Raw genomic sequence first — 17,802 nt, 5'->3', positions numbered from 1 at the left:
TGGCTATAGCTGCTTCCTTGAGACAAGCACCATTACTCTGGCCTCACCAGTAGTAGGTATAACCCCCTCTTCTGGTCTCTTTATTGCCATGTCCTTGTGTCAGAGAGCCTCACTATGTCCATCTTCAACTTCCTGAGTTCATCTGACAAGTGGGGTAGTCTGATGATCCTCTGAGAGGCTCGGAATGTTCCAGACACCCACACAGAGAGCCAAGGGGAGGTTAACCTTGGGTCTGGCTCAATGAGCTCGTGTCTTGTCTGCATCACCCTGGCACTCCCCAAAAGAAGGGGGTGGGTGTGTTCAGGTAAAGGATGCTCTCCTGCCTGAATCAAACCTGTTAAAAGTACTGGATACCATATAGATGTTGTTTAAAAACTTCACTCTCCTATGCTCCCACCCACCATGAAGCCCTACAAGGGAAGGCTGATCATTGGGCCTATAAGCCCAACAGCCCCAGGGGTAGATGGAGAGTATACATAGCCACCACCAAAAGTAGTGGTGGCCACTTGGCTCATGGTCATGTGGACTAGCTAATTGACCTCTTAGAGCCAGGAGAGGCTGCCTGTCTTGACTGGAATGAGGGACCAAAGAGGTGTGTTGCTACCAGCAGCTAACAACTGCAATGTCACTCAACCTCCAGGACTCCCATCTCCCAGCCTTACAGGAACACCAGACATGCCATATGCAAAAAACCTCCTATATTTGCTTATAACCATCCCATTTCCTGCAACTTTGATGGGTAAAGGTGCTATCACATGGGCAACTTTACTGGCATCTTGATGCCAGTATTGGTGGCTAGACGCCGTGAATCACGAGACGCCAATTACTGGCATCTTTGTTTACATTTTCAGCTGTTGTGTGGGCATTGTCTAGCCATGGAGCAAATTATTTGGTCCAAGGATGCTCTTGCCGCCCTCTGTGAGCTCTATCGGGAAAACAAGTGCCTGTGGGACACCAGGGATCAAAACTATTCGAAGAGAAATATGTAGAGAAGTTTTCAAGAAATTAGCAGGAGCTCTGAAGGAGTATCCCAACATGGGACCTGTAATGCCTGGTAAATCCTATTTTTTATATATATATATATATATATATATATATATATATATATATATATATATATATATATATATCTATATATATATATATATATATATATATATAGATAGATAGATAGATAGATATAGATATATAGAGCTAGCTAGCTAGCTAGCTAGCTTCCAGCTTGTTTTGATCTGTGCTGAGGCCGAAAACATCTGTTGCACGTGTGATAGGAAGAGCGCTCCTTGCCACCAGTACCAGTGGCTAGATGCCAATAAAAGATGCCAGAAAATCTCCGTGTGATAGCACCTTAATGGGTAACTTTGTGGCCTCTGAGACAGAAGAAGCAACAAGAAGAAATTTTTTCATTGTATGAAAATGTTGACAATTACTCATGTCTAAAGGAAACTACAAAACTGCATTTGTTGCCAAAGAATATATTGAAGTATGCAAGAGTACATAAGTAAGTGAAGAGCAGCTCAGGATTTGCTGCTACTCTTATCATTAAAATACACATCATTCAGTAGTCAAGAATATCACTCATTTATAAACTGCACATAGTGGGCTGAATCTCCTCACAGGCAACCAGCTCATAGGTGCTGTTGAATTAGACAAATGGGTTGTAGGCAGTTTCAAATGTTCTAACAGTAATATGGTAGTTGGTTATGAGAATGTGAACAAAGTCAGTTACTTCTGCATGATTAAACCAGTGAACAAGGTAGTGTTCACTTATGTATTGATGAAGTAATTTGTTACAGTTTGGTTGTGACACAGTTGTAGCAAATGAGTAGTGTCTAGGTTATGATTACATCATTATCTTCACACATGAGAAAACACACAACACAGACACCACACACTATTATATATACATAATTGTATATATAAAACTCTTGAATTTACAGAAAACATTAAAATTCACATGTTCTGAATGAGAACGAATGGTTTGTACATACACTCCTATGCTTTTTCTCATATCAATAAAACTGCACCCCCACACTATAAATCTTGTTACAAAATGCACCTAATGCTACACGCTGCTCAAAGAAAACAGATTGCAGTTTCGTTTTTTCATAAAATAGAAGATAAGGCAAGTTTATCAAAAGGCAAATGATGTGCCTTAGTGACTGTGGGAACATACTAAGTGAACAGTTAGATGTAGACAAGAGTGGACAATGAAAAGAAAGGCAAAACAGACAATCCTTCCTCTCCCTAACCTGCATAAAACTTGCACACATGCATGCTCGCACCCCCATACACTAGGTCGGTGACAAACAGTTTAAATTATGTGCATATGCACACACACAGGGGGTAATATAAATTAGTTGATTATAAATTAACAATTAAATTTTGGAAAATTATGAAACCTTCAAATTGTCATTTTGTACATGTAATGCTGAACAGGAAAATGTTGGCAGAAAAAGGGAACTCCCTGAACAACAGCATAAATTTGAAAATAATATAAAGAGCACAGAGCCCCCAGTCAGTTGGATGATTGATTGGTCACTCGATATGTATTGTGCATTCCAGATGCTCCTTCAGATATTATTTACTTTATCTGGAAACTACCTTCAGTAGGAAAGTTAAAAAATTCAAAGCTGTTTTAGTGGCTCTGCATATGCAGTTCTAGCAGTATTCAATCCTGTTCTCCTGCCACTGTATAAATGTTCTCTGGTAAGGATATTCCAGGCAAGTGTTAAACTTTACAAGTACTGCACTTGGATGTTTATGCAACTTTTCCGTTACAAGGTTCCACACATCAGTAGTATCATAATAGAAGTCAGTAGCTTTGGGCATTCAAAGCTTCAGCATTTTGAATTTCATGGTCTTGGGCATACTTATGTACAGAACACTGATAATTGGAATTCTTTTGGGTTAAAAATCCCAATAGTTCAAACTCAATGGCAGAATATTATACTTTTGAATTCTTAAGGGCAGATAATTATTCAAAATTATAAAACTAATACGTACTCAAATTCTAAATGGCAGGAATTAGCATAAAAAAAAATGTTAACTGAAAAAATGTGCATTCCAGTTGAATAGAAATAGTTTAGTTGTGTGTAAATCAGTTGGTCTGAACACAGCTGCAGGAGCTCTGTGATTCCCTTCCCTTTTCCCTCAGATGCTTACCGAGTGCATACAAGTCTACTAAATTTTTTTAGACTTTCCCAAAATTGAAAGTTTGCTAGTCTTCTGTTGATGTGTTGTTGTCTTTACATATTTAAAAGGAAAAATAGAAATACTGATGTTTGTATGTTTGAGTTAACAAAACTTGCAGATGCCTAAAACTGAAGGATGAGGTACTGGTTAAGTAGTATTGATGAATCCTAGCACATTCCTTTATTTCAGTGTTTTATACTTCCAAATATTAACTAGTTTGATACAATACAGTGGAGGGAAATTATGCAAATCAGCATTTTATGATAATACTATACGGTATGTCCTCATGTAAAACTCAATCCTGTAAAAGTATACAATTTTTTACCCTCTATGTTGCATATGTCAGCACTAGTTTTCAAAGTTAACAGATTAGCAGCATCTACACAGTTATGATTGAAGTTCATACTTGTGGCCCTGATACAATAGTAGTTAAAATGCCATGCTCCAGCCACTCAAAAAGGAGAGATATTGTTGGTCCTTGATATGGATTTTGTTTTACAAGGATTTACTATTACTCAGTTCAAAGTTGAAATACAGCAGATGGCAATATGAGTTTCCACCAACTGATGTTATATCCGAGGGATCCATACTTTTCACATATAACAAACTTGTTTGTTAAGTGAGGAAAGGTTGCTATTTCCAACCATTTCCATATACAGGGGTCCTCAGGTTACGACGTCCTCGACCTACGATGTTTCGAGGTTATGACGCAATCCCCGTAAATGATAAAAAAAAAAAAAAAAAAAAAATTGTTTTGACTCATGACATTTGTCGTAATTATGAACTTCACGCGTGAACTAGTTTGTGATCATGGCGTAAGAATACGTCATCGCATGGCGTTTGACTGAGGGTGAGGAAGAAGGCAAGCTCATTTTCTGCTGTACACATTTTGGTTTGTTGTGCTGTTGCTCTTTGGTTTGTGTTCTTTTTTCATCGACCTTTGGTCTTCATTATATCTCCCAAGCATAAGGCAGACTCTTCTGATGGCAGTGCTGAACTTAAGCTGTTCAACTGTTTTCATTTTATTATTTCATATTTATGGCCTAGAAGTGTTTTTTATACAATTATTTACTGTAATTATGAATTTACTAATGCATTAGCATAGGCAAGTGATTTATGTGTTTATGGCACTTTGTTTGAGGGTTGAGGCTGACAGTTCCCTCCAAGAGTGTGTTTCGACTTACATACAAAATTGGGTTACAACGTGTCGTAGGAACGGAACTCCATTGTAAGTCAGGGACCCCCATGTATAATGGAGTTTGTTGTATTACATGAAAGGCGAAGCACAGAGGAACGAGAGTAGAGGCAATTACAGTAATTACAGCACTGCCTGGTTGGCGTCGTTTCTACCACCACTGACCGACAAGTGAACATGTTTAGCCAACCACCAAAATGAACTTCATTTTTACCATACTTGTTTGTTTAGTAAATCCTCACATACCGGACTGGCCCAAAAAGTTAATCAAAAGTGAAATTTGTTATATTGGGTCCATAAAAGCAAGGGTATATAGTATGCTCAAAATGGTGCATGATGGGACTTAGCAGTGAATTATCTGGCAGTTGCAGTTTAGCTTGTTAGCCCATGCAGAGGCAGTGAATGTTAATAAGGAACTGCTTGCCCCTGAACATTTGAAGGGCTGTTCGCCCTTTGTTTAGATCATGTCTGGGAGGTTGATACCGTAGCTTTTGTAACAATATCCTCCCTCGGGTTTCTGGTCCCCATACCCTAGCTAGCCGATACCTTAGAGGTCAGAGACAGTTAGGAGCCATCAGCAGCTTAGTGATGAATTCCAAAGTACAGACAACCCCGCTCTATGAACATTAATGCATTTTACTATCTTTTGCTTGCTTATCATATGGCAAAATTCTTTAAGGAATCTCTCTTGTGGGCAGTTTTAAATTAAGCCCACTCTTAGTCAAGTGATTCCTACCAAATACCCTGCTCCGTGGCGCAGTTGTTATTATGACTAGCTGCAAATCCACGGGCCTGGGTTCGAATCCTGGCCCGGGCAGTTGGCGTGCAGCTCACCCCGTTGTTCATCCTCCCTTGTGGGATGGTAGATAAATGAATTGCTATGGCATTAAAGCATCCTGTAGTATGAAGGAAAGTTAGCACTTTAGTTATAGTATTAGAAGAAAAAAAAAATATATATATGTATATGTAATTGTAGGGTGCTTTATCAGCGTATTTAGAGGATGAATTGTGAGTCACATGGGATGGCGACATACTGCCTTTGTTACAATACTTGAAACACAGAGAGCAGGAGAGGGGTGGTGACTCAGTAAAGAGTAATTGGGATGTTCACCAAAGTCTGATGATGGTGACTGGAAACCTGAACAGTCGCTGAAGATACGAGAGGAGGATAAATCATATTGTCATTTGTAAGTCTGGCACACTATTTGAAAACTGAAATGTTAAAGTGATGGGGATTGCAGGGGAAGACCCCAACACAAGAAATCTGCAAATATGATTGTTGAAAAAAAGAAAAGTCTAAGAGTCGCATAACGGGGGGGTTCCTGTGCAGGCATCTATAGAGTGGCGGTCAAACTTCTAAAATGAATTGTTTGTGTCTCAAGGTTTGTAACTTGAATGTCTGTAAGCAGGGGAGTGCCTGTACTTTACCTTTTATTTGCAATACTTAAATAACCAACATATGCATGGATGTGGCATTTATCAATAGCAATGATAGTCATAGGCCAAGATGCTAACATATCGGGCCATATACATCACCCACTCCCAAGCATGTGAATCATCTTACGCAACACGTTTGCCTTATTTGTATACAAAGAAAAATGGATAGGTAACTTCATCAAACAACAATGCACAACACAGCAAAAAGTTGCACTATTTTATACAGAGAATTGTTTACACCTCTGATTAAGCCACCAAGGTGTATATAAGCAAGTTCAGTTTGAATTATGTTCACATCCACTCATCAGTCAGTGTAAACAACGTACACTGCAAAAGGGCCACCATAAGTATCTTTCTCTGACTAAGATTCAAACTCTGGCCTATCAATTGTGAGCTGAGCATGCTGACCACCACACTGCCTGATATAACAAAGTTGATACCATCATACTCTGACTTAACCGTTTGGCACATATGTTGTGTTGGTAACACAAAAGACTAATTACATGTTCATAAACACACTGCACCTGAGGTGCATAAACTCGTGTATCCAAGGTGACACAACCTGCTTTTCATACAACACTAACTATCAGCTAACTTACTTTAAGTGTATCAAATATCTTTGGTATATTGTCTACCGAAATATTAGCCATAGTGAAAGGTAAACTATTTTGGTCACCCATGAAGCACCACATTTGTCACATGCAAATTTGTGACAAATGTTAAATAGAATAGTAGCCTTTTTTTTTTAGTTCAAGATATACTTCTCTAAGTCTTCTTAAAATCAATGGAACTTCATGGTCATTCATTAAGCATATAAAAATAGTTTTCAGTAATGTTACTTTGTGTAACAATGCTTCAAACATTTAATGGGCCCCAAAGTATATCTCCTCTCTCACTTTTAGCTTTATCAATTCCACCAGATGTTACTGTCAACATTCTCAACAAGTAGGGTAATTATTTTATGAAGAACACTTCAAAGAATTAACCCGAATCATTAAGGTGATAGTACAACAATATATCTTAAGTAAAGAATTGCTTCATTGGAATGACCTGTCCAGAAAACCAATAAAGGTTTCTAGAGACGGTAAGGCTAATCAGAAAGTGGATCAAAATTTTCTGAAACAAGCAATATTAGTTAAACTGATGCTGTCACAAAATTACTAAACAGCTACACACAACCTTTCAGATCTGTCTTTTTCATGGTTTTAAACTATCAATTTGAAATAAGAAAAAAATGAATATAAAGCTGATGATGATACTGAACGAACAACTTTTATTTTCATCATGGAAATATTGGAGGTTCATCAAACCTCCATTATATTTTTATATAAATGGAGATTATGCAACTATTATGGGTTTCATAGGCTGTTATATAATTTTGGGGGTATAACTTTCTAGCTAAGTGAAGGATAAGAATGATAATTTGGTAAAGCATCTTTCAGACCTTGGCCTATTTTCATCAATATGATTTAGTAACAAGATTTGGATAATTAAGGCGCACATGAGATACGCAATGATAAAACCCGGAAGATGAAGTGCTTCCTGTTGCAAGGGTAGCAAATGTTGCTGTGGAGACAGTGTTGTGCACCTGCGCTGGTGGCCAGCGAGATGTCAGGTGCATGACTCATTAGCTTGTTGCAGTTCTAAGCCCAGTGCCCCTGCCACATTATATTTTATCTTCAAATGATTTTTTTTCTGATTTCCACTACCAGAACAGTAGAGAGAACCTTGATTTGGCTCACCAGTTACTCAATCAGCATGCCTGCCAGCCCACAAACAGACCCAATACCTTCACTGCTGTGTTAACAGCTGAATTGCTCGGTCATTAATGTCAGATGCAGTATAACGTGTTGGCCTCCCTGCTGATGCGCACAACATAGTCTCAACAGCAGTTTTTGCTAGCCCTGCAACAGGAAGCACTTCATCTGCCAGGCTTTATCATTAGAGGTCTTGTAAGTGCCTGAATTATCCACATCTTGTAAGTAGATCATTAACAGAAATAGTCTGCCAATTTATAATCCTTATCTAATGCTTTGTTAAAGCTATTAATGAAAGTGACATATGTAACATGGCCTCAAAAAAACAAAGGAGATCCCCAAACCCCAAATTAAAGCTGCCAAAAAACTAGCAGGTTCATGTTAGTAATGCTTGCAATGTAAAATAAATTCATCAGAAGCAAAACATTACCTAACAACTCAGGATATATCCATAAAAATATTTTCCTAAATCACAGGTTTACATAAACTAAATTAATTCTTTCAACACTGCAGATAAAAATAATAATTGTTGCAAAGAAATGCAATAATGATGAAAGGATCCAAATAATTTATCTTAACAATACTGACATGATGACTCTGGTGCCAGCATTTCTGATGTAAGCGGCAGAAATGTAAATGTTATGTACATGAAATCAGCTTAAAAGATGGTTTTATCACACAGTAGTTTTAGTAATATACAAACTAAAAAAAAATCATTAAGCCTTTATTCTCTTTTTTTTTATATATATTATGGAACCATAATTATGTTTTGACATACCTCAAGGCTCTTATTTGCTTTCTGTTGTTGCTGAGCAGTAATCAGATCCCTCTTGCTAGTTTGAAAAGTCCTTGGTCTACTGGAAAAGGAAAGTTATGCAAGAACATTAGAAACTTCTCTTTAATAAGGTCCCTGGTTCCATCTAAACTAGAAGCAAAACCTTGTCTGTATCATTTCTCAGAGAAGTTCTCAGTCTCTCTTTCCACTAAGTTTTATCACAGTACTAACTCTCGCCATAATCTGCTGCTTCCACTATAATCAATCATCAAAATCAAGTAAATGTGGCCAATAGTAAGGTATTTGAAAGAGCAACAGGAGACCATTATTTAATAGGGGAGCATATGCCTGGAGGCGGGGCGTGTCACTCGCTACCTATACATTGACAATGCAAAACAATAAATGAGTAAAGAGTAAGATTTGGCTTGGGGATGAGAAGTGGGAGGAGGTGACTGAATTCAAGTACTTTTAGACAGTTATATGTATGTATGGAAGCAAGGAGGGGGAGGTAATGGAGACAACTAAATGACAAACAGGTATTCGGTATGCTGGAGGAAAGTATGATGGGAAGGGGTTAGAATGGGATAAAAATAGGTACAAGAAACTGCATTGTCTTCCCTACATCAGAAACACACATGGAATGTAGCACAACATTCATGAATACACACACTGGAAATGAGCTGTACACGCAGAGCAAGTGGTATGTCATGATAGGATGGAGAAAATACTGAGGATGTGTATAAGAGGTTTGGTATGGAATATGGGGAGTGCATTGTGGAGTGGTTAAATGGATGAAGTGTTGTATTCAGAGAGGGTTAGATATGTGATAAAAATAGATTAAAATGACTTTCTGAAGGTGTGTGAGAGCAAGATTGAGATAAATTGTATCAGGGTGAAATCACCAGTACAGGTACCTCTCGATTTACGCGTTTTTGTTTTTTTTTTTTTTAAATAACCAAAAAATCAATAAAAAATAAATTTTTTTTTTTTTTTTTTTCACTTATACGCGATATTTTATGGATGGCACCAGATGGTCTGGCAAACTGACGCCACACGGCACACACAGCTGAGCAGTTCTTCAGTTCTTCGCTGAACAACAATACAAATACCGCTGCCGCACGCACGCACAATAGGGGGGGTGGGGCAGTACCGGTACTAACACCACCAGCAATACAGGGTGGGTACCGGTAGACTGCTGTACCGGTACCAAAACTAGCTAGCCCCCTCATGGTGTCCTCATTTCTTCCATAGATATCGTGTTCTGGGTGACACGAGGCATGGCTGTGTTTTGTGTGTGGGTGGTTGTGTGGGTTTGTACAACAATGCAAATGGCGGCCAGGGGGATTGCGTGAAATAACTCCTCGTACAAGACTCATGATGGTTTCTTTATTCATTCACATATTATTATATTATTTAATATTAATAATTATAACATGGAACAATTTTTTTTTTTTTCCAATATGATTTTTATGCTTGTTGTACTGCTCCTTAGTCATACAATCTTAAATCAACATCAAGATCAGATCAAGATCAATGAAATGGCAAACGACGGAAAAACGGGATAACAGCAAACAATGGACAATTTTTTTTTGATTAGTATAGTTGTATAGTAGTTATTCGATTGGTAACATATTATAACATATTATAGGAGGACAGCTACGGACTAATTATATAAAATAATAAAGGTAAGTGACGTTGTTATTAAGACGAAGAAAAAAACAGAACAGAAAAAAACCAAGAAGAAAAAAATCATAAAAAATTTGTACATTCAGCGTATAACGCGCAGGGCTAAATTTTCAGGCATTTTTTATGTGAAAAAATGCGCGCTATACGCCGAAAATTACGGTATTTATTTTTCGACTGAAACCTACCTCTTGTTTGATTTACATTGTTTTTGAATTACGCGACCTCTTCAAGAACGCTACACTCGCGTAAATCGAGAGTTACCTGTAAAATGGATCAATAGAGGAGAACAGTAATAGAGAGAGTGAGTTGGCAGGCCAGGGATTGACTACATGGAGAGGGAGTACTGGTGTGCAAAATACGAAAGTTGCAAGACCTGAGTTTGGATCTGTACCACTGCTCTCCTAACATATAACAGAGACAACTAAAGGGCAAAATTATATACTAGAGGCAACAAAAGGGCTCTCATCAATATAAACTGCCACTAACCTGAGAACTGGTGCTGGTGCCGGCTGCAGCTTCTCCTACAAGTTCATGGCTTTGATTTGGTTGAAAGCTAAGGAAAGGGTATTGAGGGTGGTTCTGGCCGAGGTAAGTTGGAACGCTGCATACCTTTCCACACAGTCTTTGATTTCCTGAACACGCTGCCGCTGGAAATGCTTGATCTGGAAGAATGGATGCCATGTTAGCTGACCTGAACTTCAGCTCTGAGTAAATATTTTGTACAGGCAAATCATCATCATGAGGGTTTACCGTGCTGACAACAGGACAACAGCACTGGCGACCCCTAGACCCCGGGCGACCCCACCAGGCTCAGCGTGCAACCCTTTTACCTCCCGTCAGTGGCACTCAGTTTCTTTGGGGCCCAGCATATGCTGAACTTGAGGCCCCAACAACTTATAATCCGAATCTGCTCTCATTTAATCTATTGTCACTAGTGCTCGTACTAGTGTCGTCAAGACAAACAGGGCAACATCCGCGGCACCCATCCCAGCAACCTTGGCATGAATCCTAACCTGAGCCGGGGAGGGGGGGAGGGGGGGAGAGGCAAACCCTAATTGCGTTTGCATATTAAATACACTGAAAGATTTGTTATACATACTAGAGTTAGCCAATAAAATGTGATAACTAAATCACAGACTAAGGTAGTACGTTCAAAATTAATCCACTTGGAGTTGTGTGGCTCAGAGGTGCGATGACCGCTCCGTTACTTAATGCTACCGAGTCCACGCGCAGGTAATTTGTTGACCCGAGCCAGACTGTCGTTGTCTTTTAAGCCTGGCCTTGGAATTCACTTACATGATATACCAGCAGGTCATCAAGTTACGGTCTAACAGCACGAATAAAACCATGCCCAGCCACTCACAATGAGGAAAAAATTACTTGTTTGTTATGATTAACGCAATTTGTGTTCGACTGACTCGTTTGAGCCACGAACGACACGACCCGAGTCCTAGGCCAGTCATCAAGAGTGCTTAAAATAACATCTACCGCTACTTCTGAGATTCCTACATAACTCGGCGTGGATTACCTTACGATGGTGGTTGAAGTAGGGGGAAGTGGGATAGGTAAAGAACGCCAAGTAACAATACCTCCATCGATTTCCTCACACTACAGGATGAAGCATTAAATAAACTTTAGACTCGGTATAAACACCACGCCAACTTACCTCTTGCCGCGCGGCGTCACTGCACTCCTCAAACGCCACCTCAGCTTCCTTCTTTGCCTTCTCGGCCTGGAATGGAAGAACATAAGGAGTGACGGTGTGCCAAGGTACCCTACAATTCATATCAAACCATCTGAATCACCACTGCCCCAACTACTCATCAAGGGTACGTAGTTGTAGCAAGCGGAACGTGTAATTAAACTTATTGAAGCATGCACAAAGTCAACCACCATCACTTAATGATTAAACAATGCTCTTACTTTTTCTATGAGAGTGTACCTACGTGTTTGGGAGTCAACAGGCGTGCGTGACGAAGCCTGAGGATGAGATAACTGTGTATGAGAGCGGCAGGTGGCAGGTGGTTGGCCGGCTGGTTGCTCGCTCAGTTTCCACACTCCTCCCTTCACAACTAATAATTCATGTCATTCCCCATTCCTCCAAGACTCGATGCTCACTAATTTCTCGTCTGCTATACTACTACTACTACTACTATTACTACTACTTCTACCATCACCACCAATACTACAGTGACAATATAACGACCTACTCCACGGTTCAAATGGAATGAATCCCTCGAGCAGTTCGGAACCCCCCTCCCCCCCCCCCCAAAAAAAAAAGTAATTTTCTTTCATTGCCGTTATCTCATCTACTTTATGGCAGTTTTGGGGGCAGTTGTTACCTCTTAAATCTGGTTCCCTCTTCCTCAATTTTGTAGGGTTTTCAGAGGGCCCTGATAAGAGTAACAGCTGTGCGTGAGGAATGTACGAAGTAGTGTGAAAAGCGATGCGTGAAGGTAAGGTGTTGGTACAGGTTAAATAAAAGAAGAAAAACTTGTCAAATTGCGTGTTTAATAAATATGATGAACAATACTGGTCATGAACCCAGTCCTGTGCACACATTCAGAAAAAGTTTTCATAAATTTTAATGTGTATTTTTGTACACACACACACACACACACACACACACACCACACCACAACACAACACAACACAACACAACACAACACAACACACACACACCACACCACAACACAACACAACACAACACACACACACACCACAACACAACACAACACAACACAACACAAGACAACACAACACACACACACACACACACACACACACACACACACACACACACACACACACACACACACACACACACACACACACACACACACACACACACGCACACACACACACAGGTAGTTTAAATCTACTCTAGTAATGCCACAAGTCAACCCCCAGCCCTTGCCTCACGCCGGGCTGGGGAATATAAATACTTGGTAGGAAGAAAATAACGTAATCCCTTTACAAGTTCTACGAAGTACACACTAACAACTGCTAGTAGCAACACACATACAAGTTAGTGCATACACATTTGAAAATCCCATTCTCTATGAAAGAATCCCTTTGCTTTTGACTACAACAAATAAACCATAGTGCGAAAACCCAGGGCGACTTCCTTCAACGCAATACACGTGGTAGATCACTATTGCTTGAAAGAAAATCATCTATTTGTCATCTTGAGAAATTGTCAAAAGTAAATAACCTCCCCTTGTAAGTGCAATAAGTCCCTTATATCTTGCCCCCTCACCACCACCATCACCACCACCAGCACTCTATCATGTACAACTTCCCAGTCATGTACAACTAAACTAACACAGCGCAGTGAATCTTGTGCATTAACTCGCCTAAATCAGGCATTCATCTCTTGGATGACAAAGTATTTTATTCCCCAATTCGGCAATGCTAATGCACACAATTTGAATCTGAAGAAATATGGACGTGTGTCGAGCAGCGGAGCAGATCTGCTGGTCGTTGTTCATCCTGCCGGGCTCGTCAAACAGTTCAGAGCAAAATGGAAAAGTGAATGACTACTTTGAGAGTTAATGTGCTGATTCTGTTATTTAAATGATATTTCTTCTTACTACATCTCAGCATGAATGAAAAGGAACTGCATTTAAGTCAACTAAATGTCTCCACATATTCAATTGATTATCGCTGATAATGAACTGAGTGGCCAGCAGAACGCACACAAGTCAGCATGTGTGATCCGGGGTGGTTACGCCAGGCACATGGCCGGCCTCCACCTCACAAGTTTAGTCCAGCTATATATTATAGTGTTGGAGACCGGCCAAGGCTCTTCCCCCGCCCCTCACCAGCAGACCCCCTCTCCAGCAGCAGCGTGACAAGTGCTCGCCGCCCTCAAGATGTGGAGCAGTACGCGGGACACTGCCCTCCTCTCCCCCACCCCTTGCGCGGTTATAGTGTAGCGAAAAACAGTTAGGTGTGTGTGAGAGGCGGGAGAGGCCTGGCGTGTGGCGGGCGGCGCGCGAGGAGCCGTGGGTCTGGTGGCGTGAGGCGTCGAGCAGAGCGTTGTCAAAACCAAGATTAAAACATTCCCACTACATGGCGCAGGGGACCGAGAATGAATGTTTCATGAAGAAATGAATGTGTAAGATCTCCGGAGTCTCCTGGTGCAGGTAAGAGAGCGGGTTTGTCGGGGCGAAGCCACCTCCTCTAGGGCCTCCACGCCCCATGCCAGCACGCGGGCAACGGGGCGTGGGCACATGTGAGTTACTGGTCCGCCCCGCAACCCGCGGCGTCCCGTCAGATTAAACGTTCCTCCTCGCTAGTCCAGTGCACGGGTCGCTGGCTGCTGCTCGGTGGCGAAGGAGGCGACTGTCCTGGGGAAGGCGGCCTCCCGCGGCCAGCCTGCGGAGAGGGCGTGCCGGCCTGGCTTAAGTGTCCCGGCTTTGGCGGTCTGGGTGGAGCGGGCGGCGGGGAAAACCTGGGCGGGGTGGTGGGCGGGGAGGGTGGAGAATGTTCACCTTCCCGCCGAGGACTGGCACTCTGAGGGAAGTCTTCGGGCAGGTCGATGGAGTCCGGCGTGTTGGCGCGCGAGGCCGAGAGTTGCGTGTCGTTGGTGAGCAGCGAGACGCGGCCCAGCGTGGAGGCGGGAGGGTCGCTGCCTAAATACTGCCCGTGCTGCCGCAGCATGCTGTCGAACTCTAAAAACACTTCATTCTGCACATTGTCGCGGCTGAAAGACACTTGACTCTGGGACCGCCGCAGCTCACGGGACTCCTCGTTCTCCAACTCTTGTGATGACACCTCCACTCGCCCGGCACCGTCCCGAGGCTCCCTCTCCTCGGCCTGGCGATGGTGTCCTTCCCGGCGAGACTGGTACTGTTTTAAGTCTCGACTAATGTGTTCCCCCAGCTCCTGTGATGTCATGCTGGCCCCAAGATCAGTCCGATGACCGCACACCACGTCGTCCAGCTCCCTCGAGTCACTGAAGTAACGACTGGGCTCCCGTGACTCGCCGTCATAGTGGGTGGTGCCATCATCCAGCTCAGAGTCTGTCGGGTATTCGCGGCTGTGGCCCCCCATTCTGTCCTCCAGCTCTTCGCTGTCCAGAGAGGAGAAGTATCGGGGCCCGCCTCGGCTAGGGGAGTGGGAGGGCCGCTCGCCGTCACGGGAATGCCCTGTATACCGCCGCTCCCGCGTCCCCCTGGACCTGGAAGGAGACTCAACTTCCGCCGAAGACTCGGCACGATAAGCATGGTGTTCAGTTGAGTGACGGCGGGAGGAGGCGGCCTGCTGTTGTTGGAGGCGGTAGTGGGGATCGTGCCCGGCGGCCGCATGACTCACTTCGTCCTCTGAGGCCCTGTATTCACCATGTAGCCACGAGGCGCGTGGCTCCTCCTCGCCTGCCTTCCCGTCCGTCTCGCTGTCTCGCCGCTCTTGACGCGGTGAACTTGAGGGGGAGGACTGGGAACTGATGGACAGCAGGTCCCGGGTGCTACTCGAAATGCCTTTCTTTTCCCGCTTGTGGTCATGAACGGTGGGGAGTGCCATGTTGCCACGCAACTTGCCTGAGCCAATGTGTTCGTTTCTCCCCGTAAACCATGAACCCAACTTGTGGCCAGACTCCTCCGCGGGCGTCAGATGGCTCACGTGCCGCGATATATTCTCTACAGAGTCTTGTTCGGTGAGGCGCGTCCGCGTCTTGATCTGGCGGGAGCCACAAGTCTTCTTAAAACGGACGATGATGATGACACCAGTGATTGAGAGCAGCGCCAAGCCGCAGCAAGCACCAATCAACACGTACGCCATGAACCTGGCATCGGCTTTGTCCGGGTCCTCCATCACGTCCTCCGTCACTGTAACACGCACGCCACTGTGATCCACGATGATTCGGTCTACGTCTGAGCTGAGGTCCTGCACAGTGTCCAGGGCGGCGCCCGGGGCAAGCGGAACAGCAGCGTCGAAAAGGCTGGTCAAGTTCATGGTCTCGTTGTCCTCAGGCTGCTCTTGCGACTCAAACAGGTCGGGTGTTAGCGGGATGAGCTGGACGTTTTTCCACAAATGTGAAACAGATGCGTCGTGCTCCCTTTGATCAAAGTCAGAGGGTGCAGGCACTTTCTTCTCCTCGTCAGTCCTTCCCCTCTCTTCAGTTATCTGGTGAGGTTCCAAGCCTGTCCAGAAGTCTTCCGGTGTTGGGGCTGCGTTGCCCTCCTCTATGGTAAGAGGACGGTGAGCTGTTGTATCTACACGTTGGTTAGGAGTCACGTCCGCGGCACTGTCCTCCTCAGACGGAAAGTCGGCAGGCCGGTGGTTCTGCAAAAATGTCTGAATTTCGTTGCTCTCTTTGTTATTTGTTGTTGGCGTGGAGAAGTTTGGTTTAACAACGCCAAGTAGATCATCCAGACTTGGGTAGTGAACGAGGGGGCCATCTGTCCCTGCGGGGAAATGGTCCTCGCTCTGGCCACCGCCCATCACGTGGTGGTCCAGCGAGGGTGTTGTTGTCCCCGAGGAGGGCGAAGGGGCTGGAGTGCGAGGCTTCTCCGCAGCGATGAAAGTAGCGCTTGCCTCGTGAATGAAGGGGCGTTGCTCCAGGGAGCCTGAACTCCCGGGGGGTGCCTCATGCTTTACACTGCCCCCTCCGTCGTCCTCATAGTACTCTTCATAGTCAAGGTCGTAGTAATTATTAAGGTATTCAGAGGAAACATCAGAATAATAATCGTCATGTGGCGGGCGGTGGCGCTGGTGCCCCTCGGAATTCATCGTCTTGGACTCGCCGCGGTTATCTTCGTTCCTGTCAGCCATATAATCTGGTTGGAGGGAATCTTCGCGCACGTAGGTGCCAACAGAACCATCAAAGCCGTCCAAATTTTCTAGTTTCACTTGAGTTTCCGGAGAGAGATTATGTTCCCGTACCTCAACAGTTCCACCGAGGGGCGGGGGTGGCAGCAAGGGTGGCGGCGGGGGAGGAGAGAGGTAGGGGTACAAAGACGAGGAACCGGAGAGGTGGTGGGGTCGCCTAAAGGGCACAGTGGGTACGGCAGGTGGAGTCCTCTTGGTGACGATAGGCGGCGGGCCCGTTGGATGAAGGGCGAAGGGGAAGTGAGGTCTGGTGTCCACTCGTCGCGGAGGGTGCGCGGCGGGGCGCGGTGGGCGGGTGGGTGGTGTGGCCGGGGGTCGAAGCGAGGAGAGGAAGCCCGGCTGGCGCAGCGGGATGTCCTGCGCCTTTGCTTTGACCGAGGGGCGTGTTCTGACCGGCTTAGGACGGAACGGCAGATTGGGCAGAAAGTCAGGGAGGGGCATCTCAAGGGTAGGGGCGCCCCCTTTCCTGGGAGGCAGAATTTTTGGAAGATTGGGCCGCCCCAGGATATGGGAGGGAGGAATGAGGATGGAACCGGGGGGAAGGGCCTCCAGTGCTTCCGGGGGAGGCATTTCAAGCCCGAGAGTCAGCTTGTCGAAAGGCAGCGGCAAGGAACTGGCCGAGCTGGGGGAGTTCGAGGGACCCACGCGGCTGACGCTTTCTCTGTGTTGCTTGTCGTCGTGGCTCAGACTTGACCCCAACACTACTTCGAAGGTCTTGGCGGGTGGCGCCGTGATCACGTCCACCCCCTCCTCCCCTCGTCGACTAACGAACTGCGGCCTATCGTAAGTACGGCCAGGGCGCCAGGCCTGGTCGCTGGGGCGCAAGGGAGCCATCGGCCGTACCGGCAAGCTGGGTCGTATTGGAAACATTGATCCCTCAGATGGACGACTATGCAGGAAGGATGTCTTGAGAGGCTGGAAGC

The 17,802-nt window shown here is 44.3% G+C and overlaps 1 protein-coding gene across 3 annotated transcripts in view; it reads right to left on the bottom strand.

Moving 5' to 3' along the window:
• Nucleotides 1–1,459: 1,459 nt before the first annotated feature.
• LOC127001734 (sorting nexin-32-like) overlaps nt 1,460–17,802 on the bottom strand; it is a 58,090-nt gene continuing 41,747 nt past the window's right edge. For 2 of the 3 annotated variants that reach the window (XM_050866847.1, XM_050866849.1), the window contains exons 9-11: nt 11,712–11,777; nt 10,532–10,707; nt 1,460–8,441 (exon numbers count right to left, since the gene is read on the bottom strand). In XM_050866847.1, the coding sequence (XP_050722804.1) occupies nt 10,567–10,707; nt 11,712–11,777 (207 nt within the window). In that variant the 3' untranslated portion in view covers nt 1,460–8,441; nt 10,532–10,566. The remainder of the gene's footprint in view (nt 8,442–10,531; nt 10,708–11,711; nt 11,778–17,802) is intronic. The other variant, XM_050866848.1, reaches the window with a different exon arrangement.

This window comes from Eriocheir sinensis, chromosome 21 (genome assembly GCF_024679095.1).
Source record: "Eriocheir sinensis breed Jianghai 21 chromosome 21, ASM2467909v1, whole genome shotgun sequence".
Taxonomy (NCBI): Eukaryota; Metazoa; Arthropoda; class Malacostraca; order Decapoda; family Varunidae; genus Eriocheir; species Eriocheir sinensis.
This window is presented reverse-complemented; position numbering and strand designations above follow the sequence as displayed.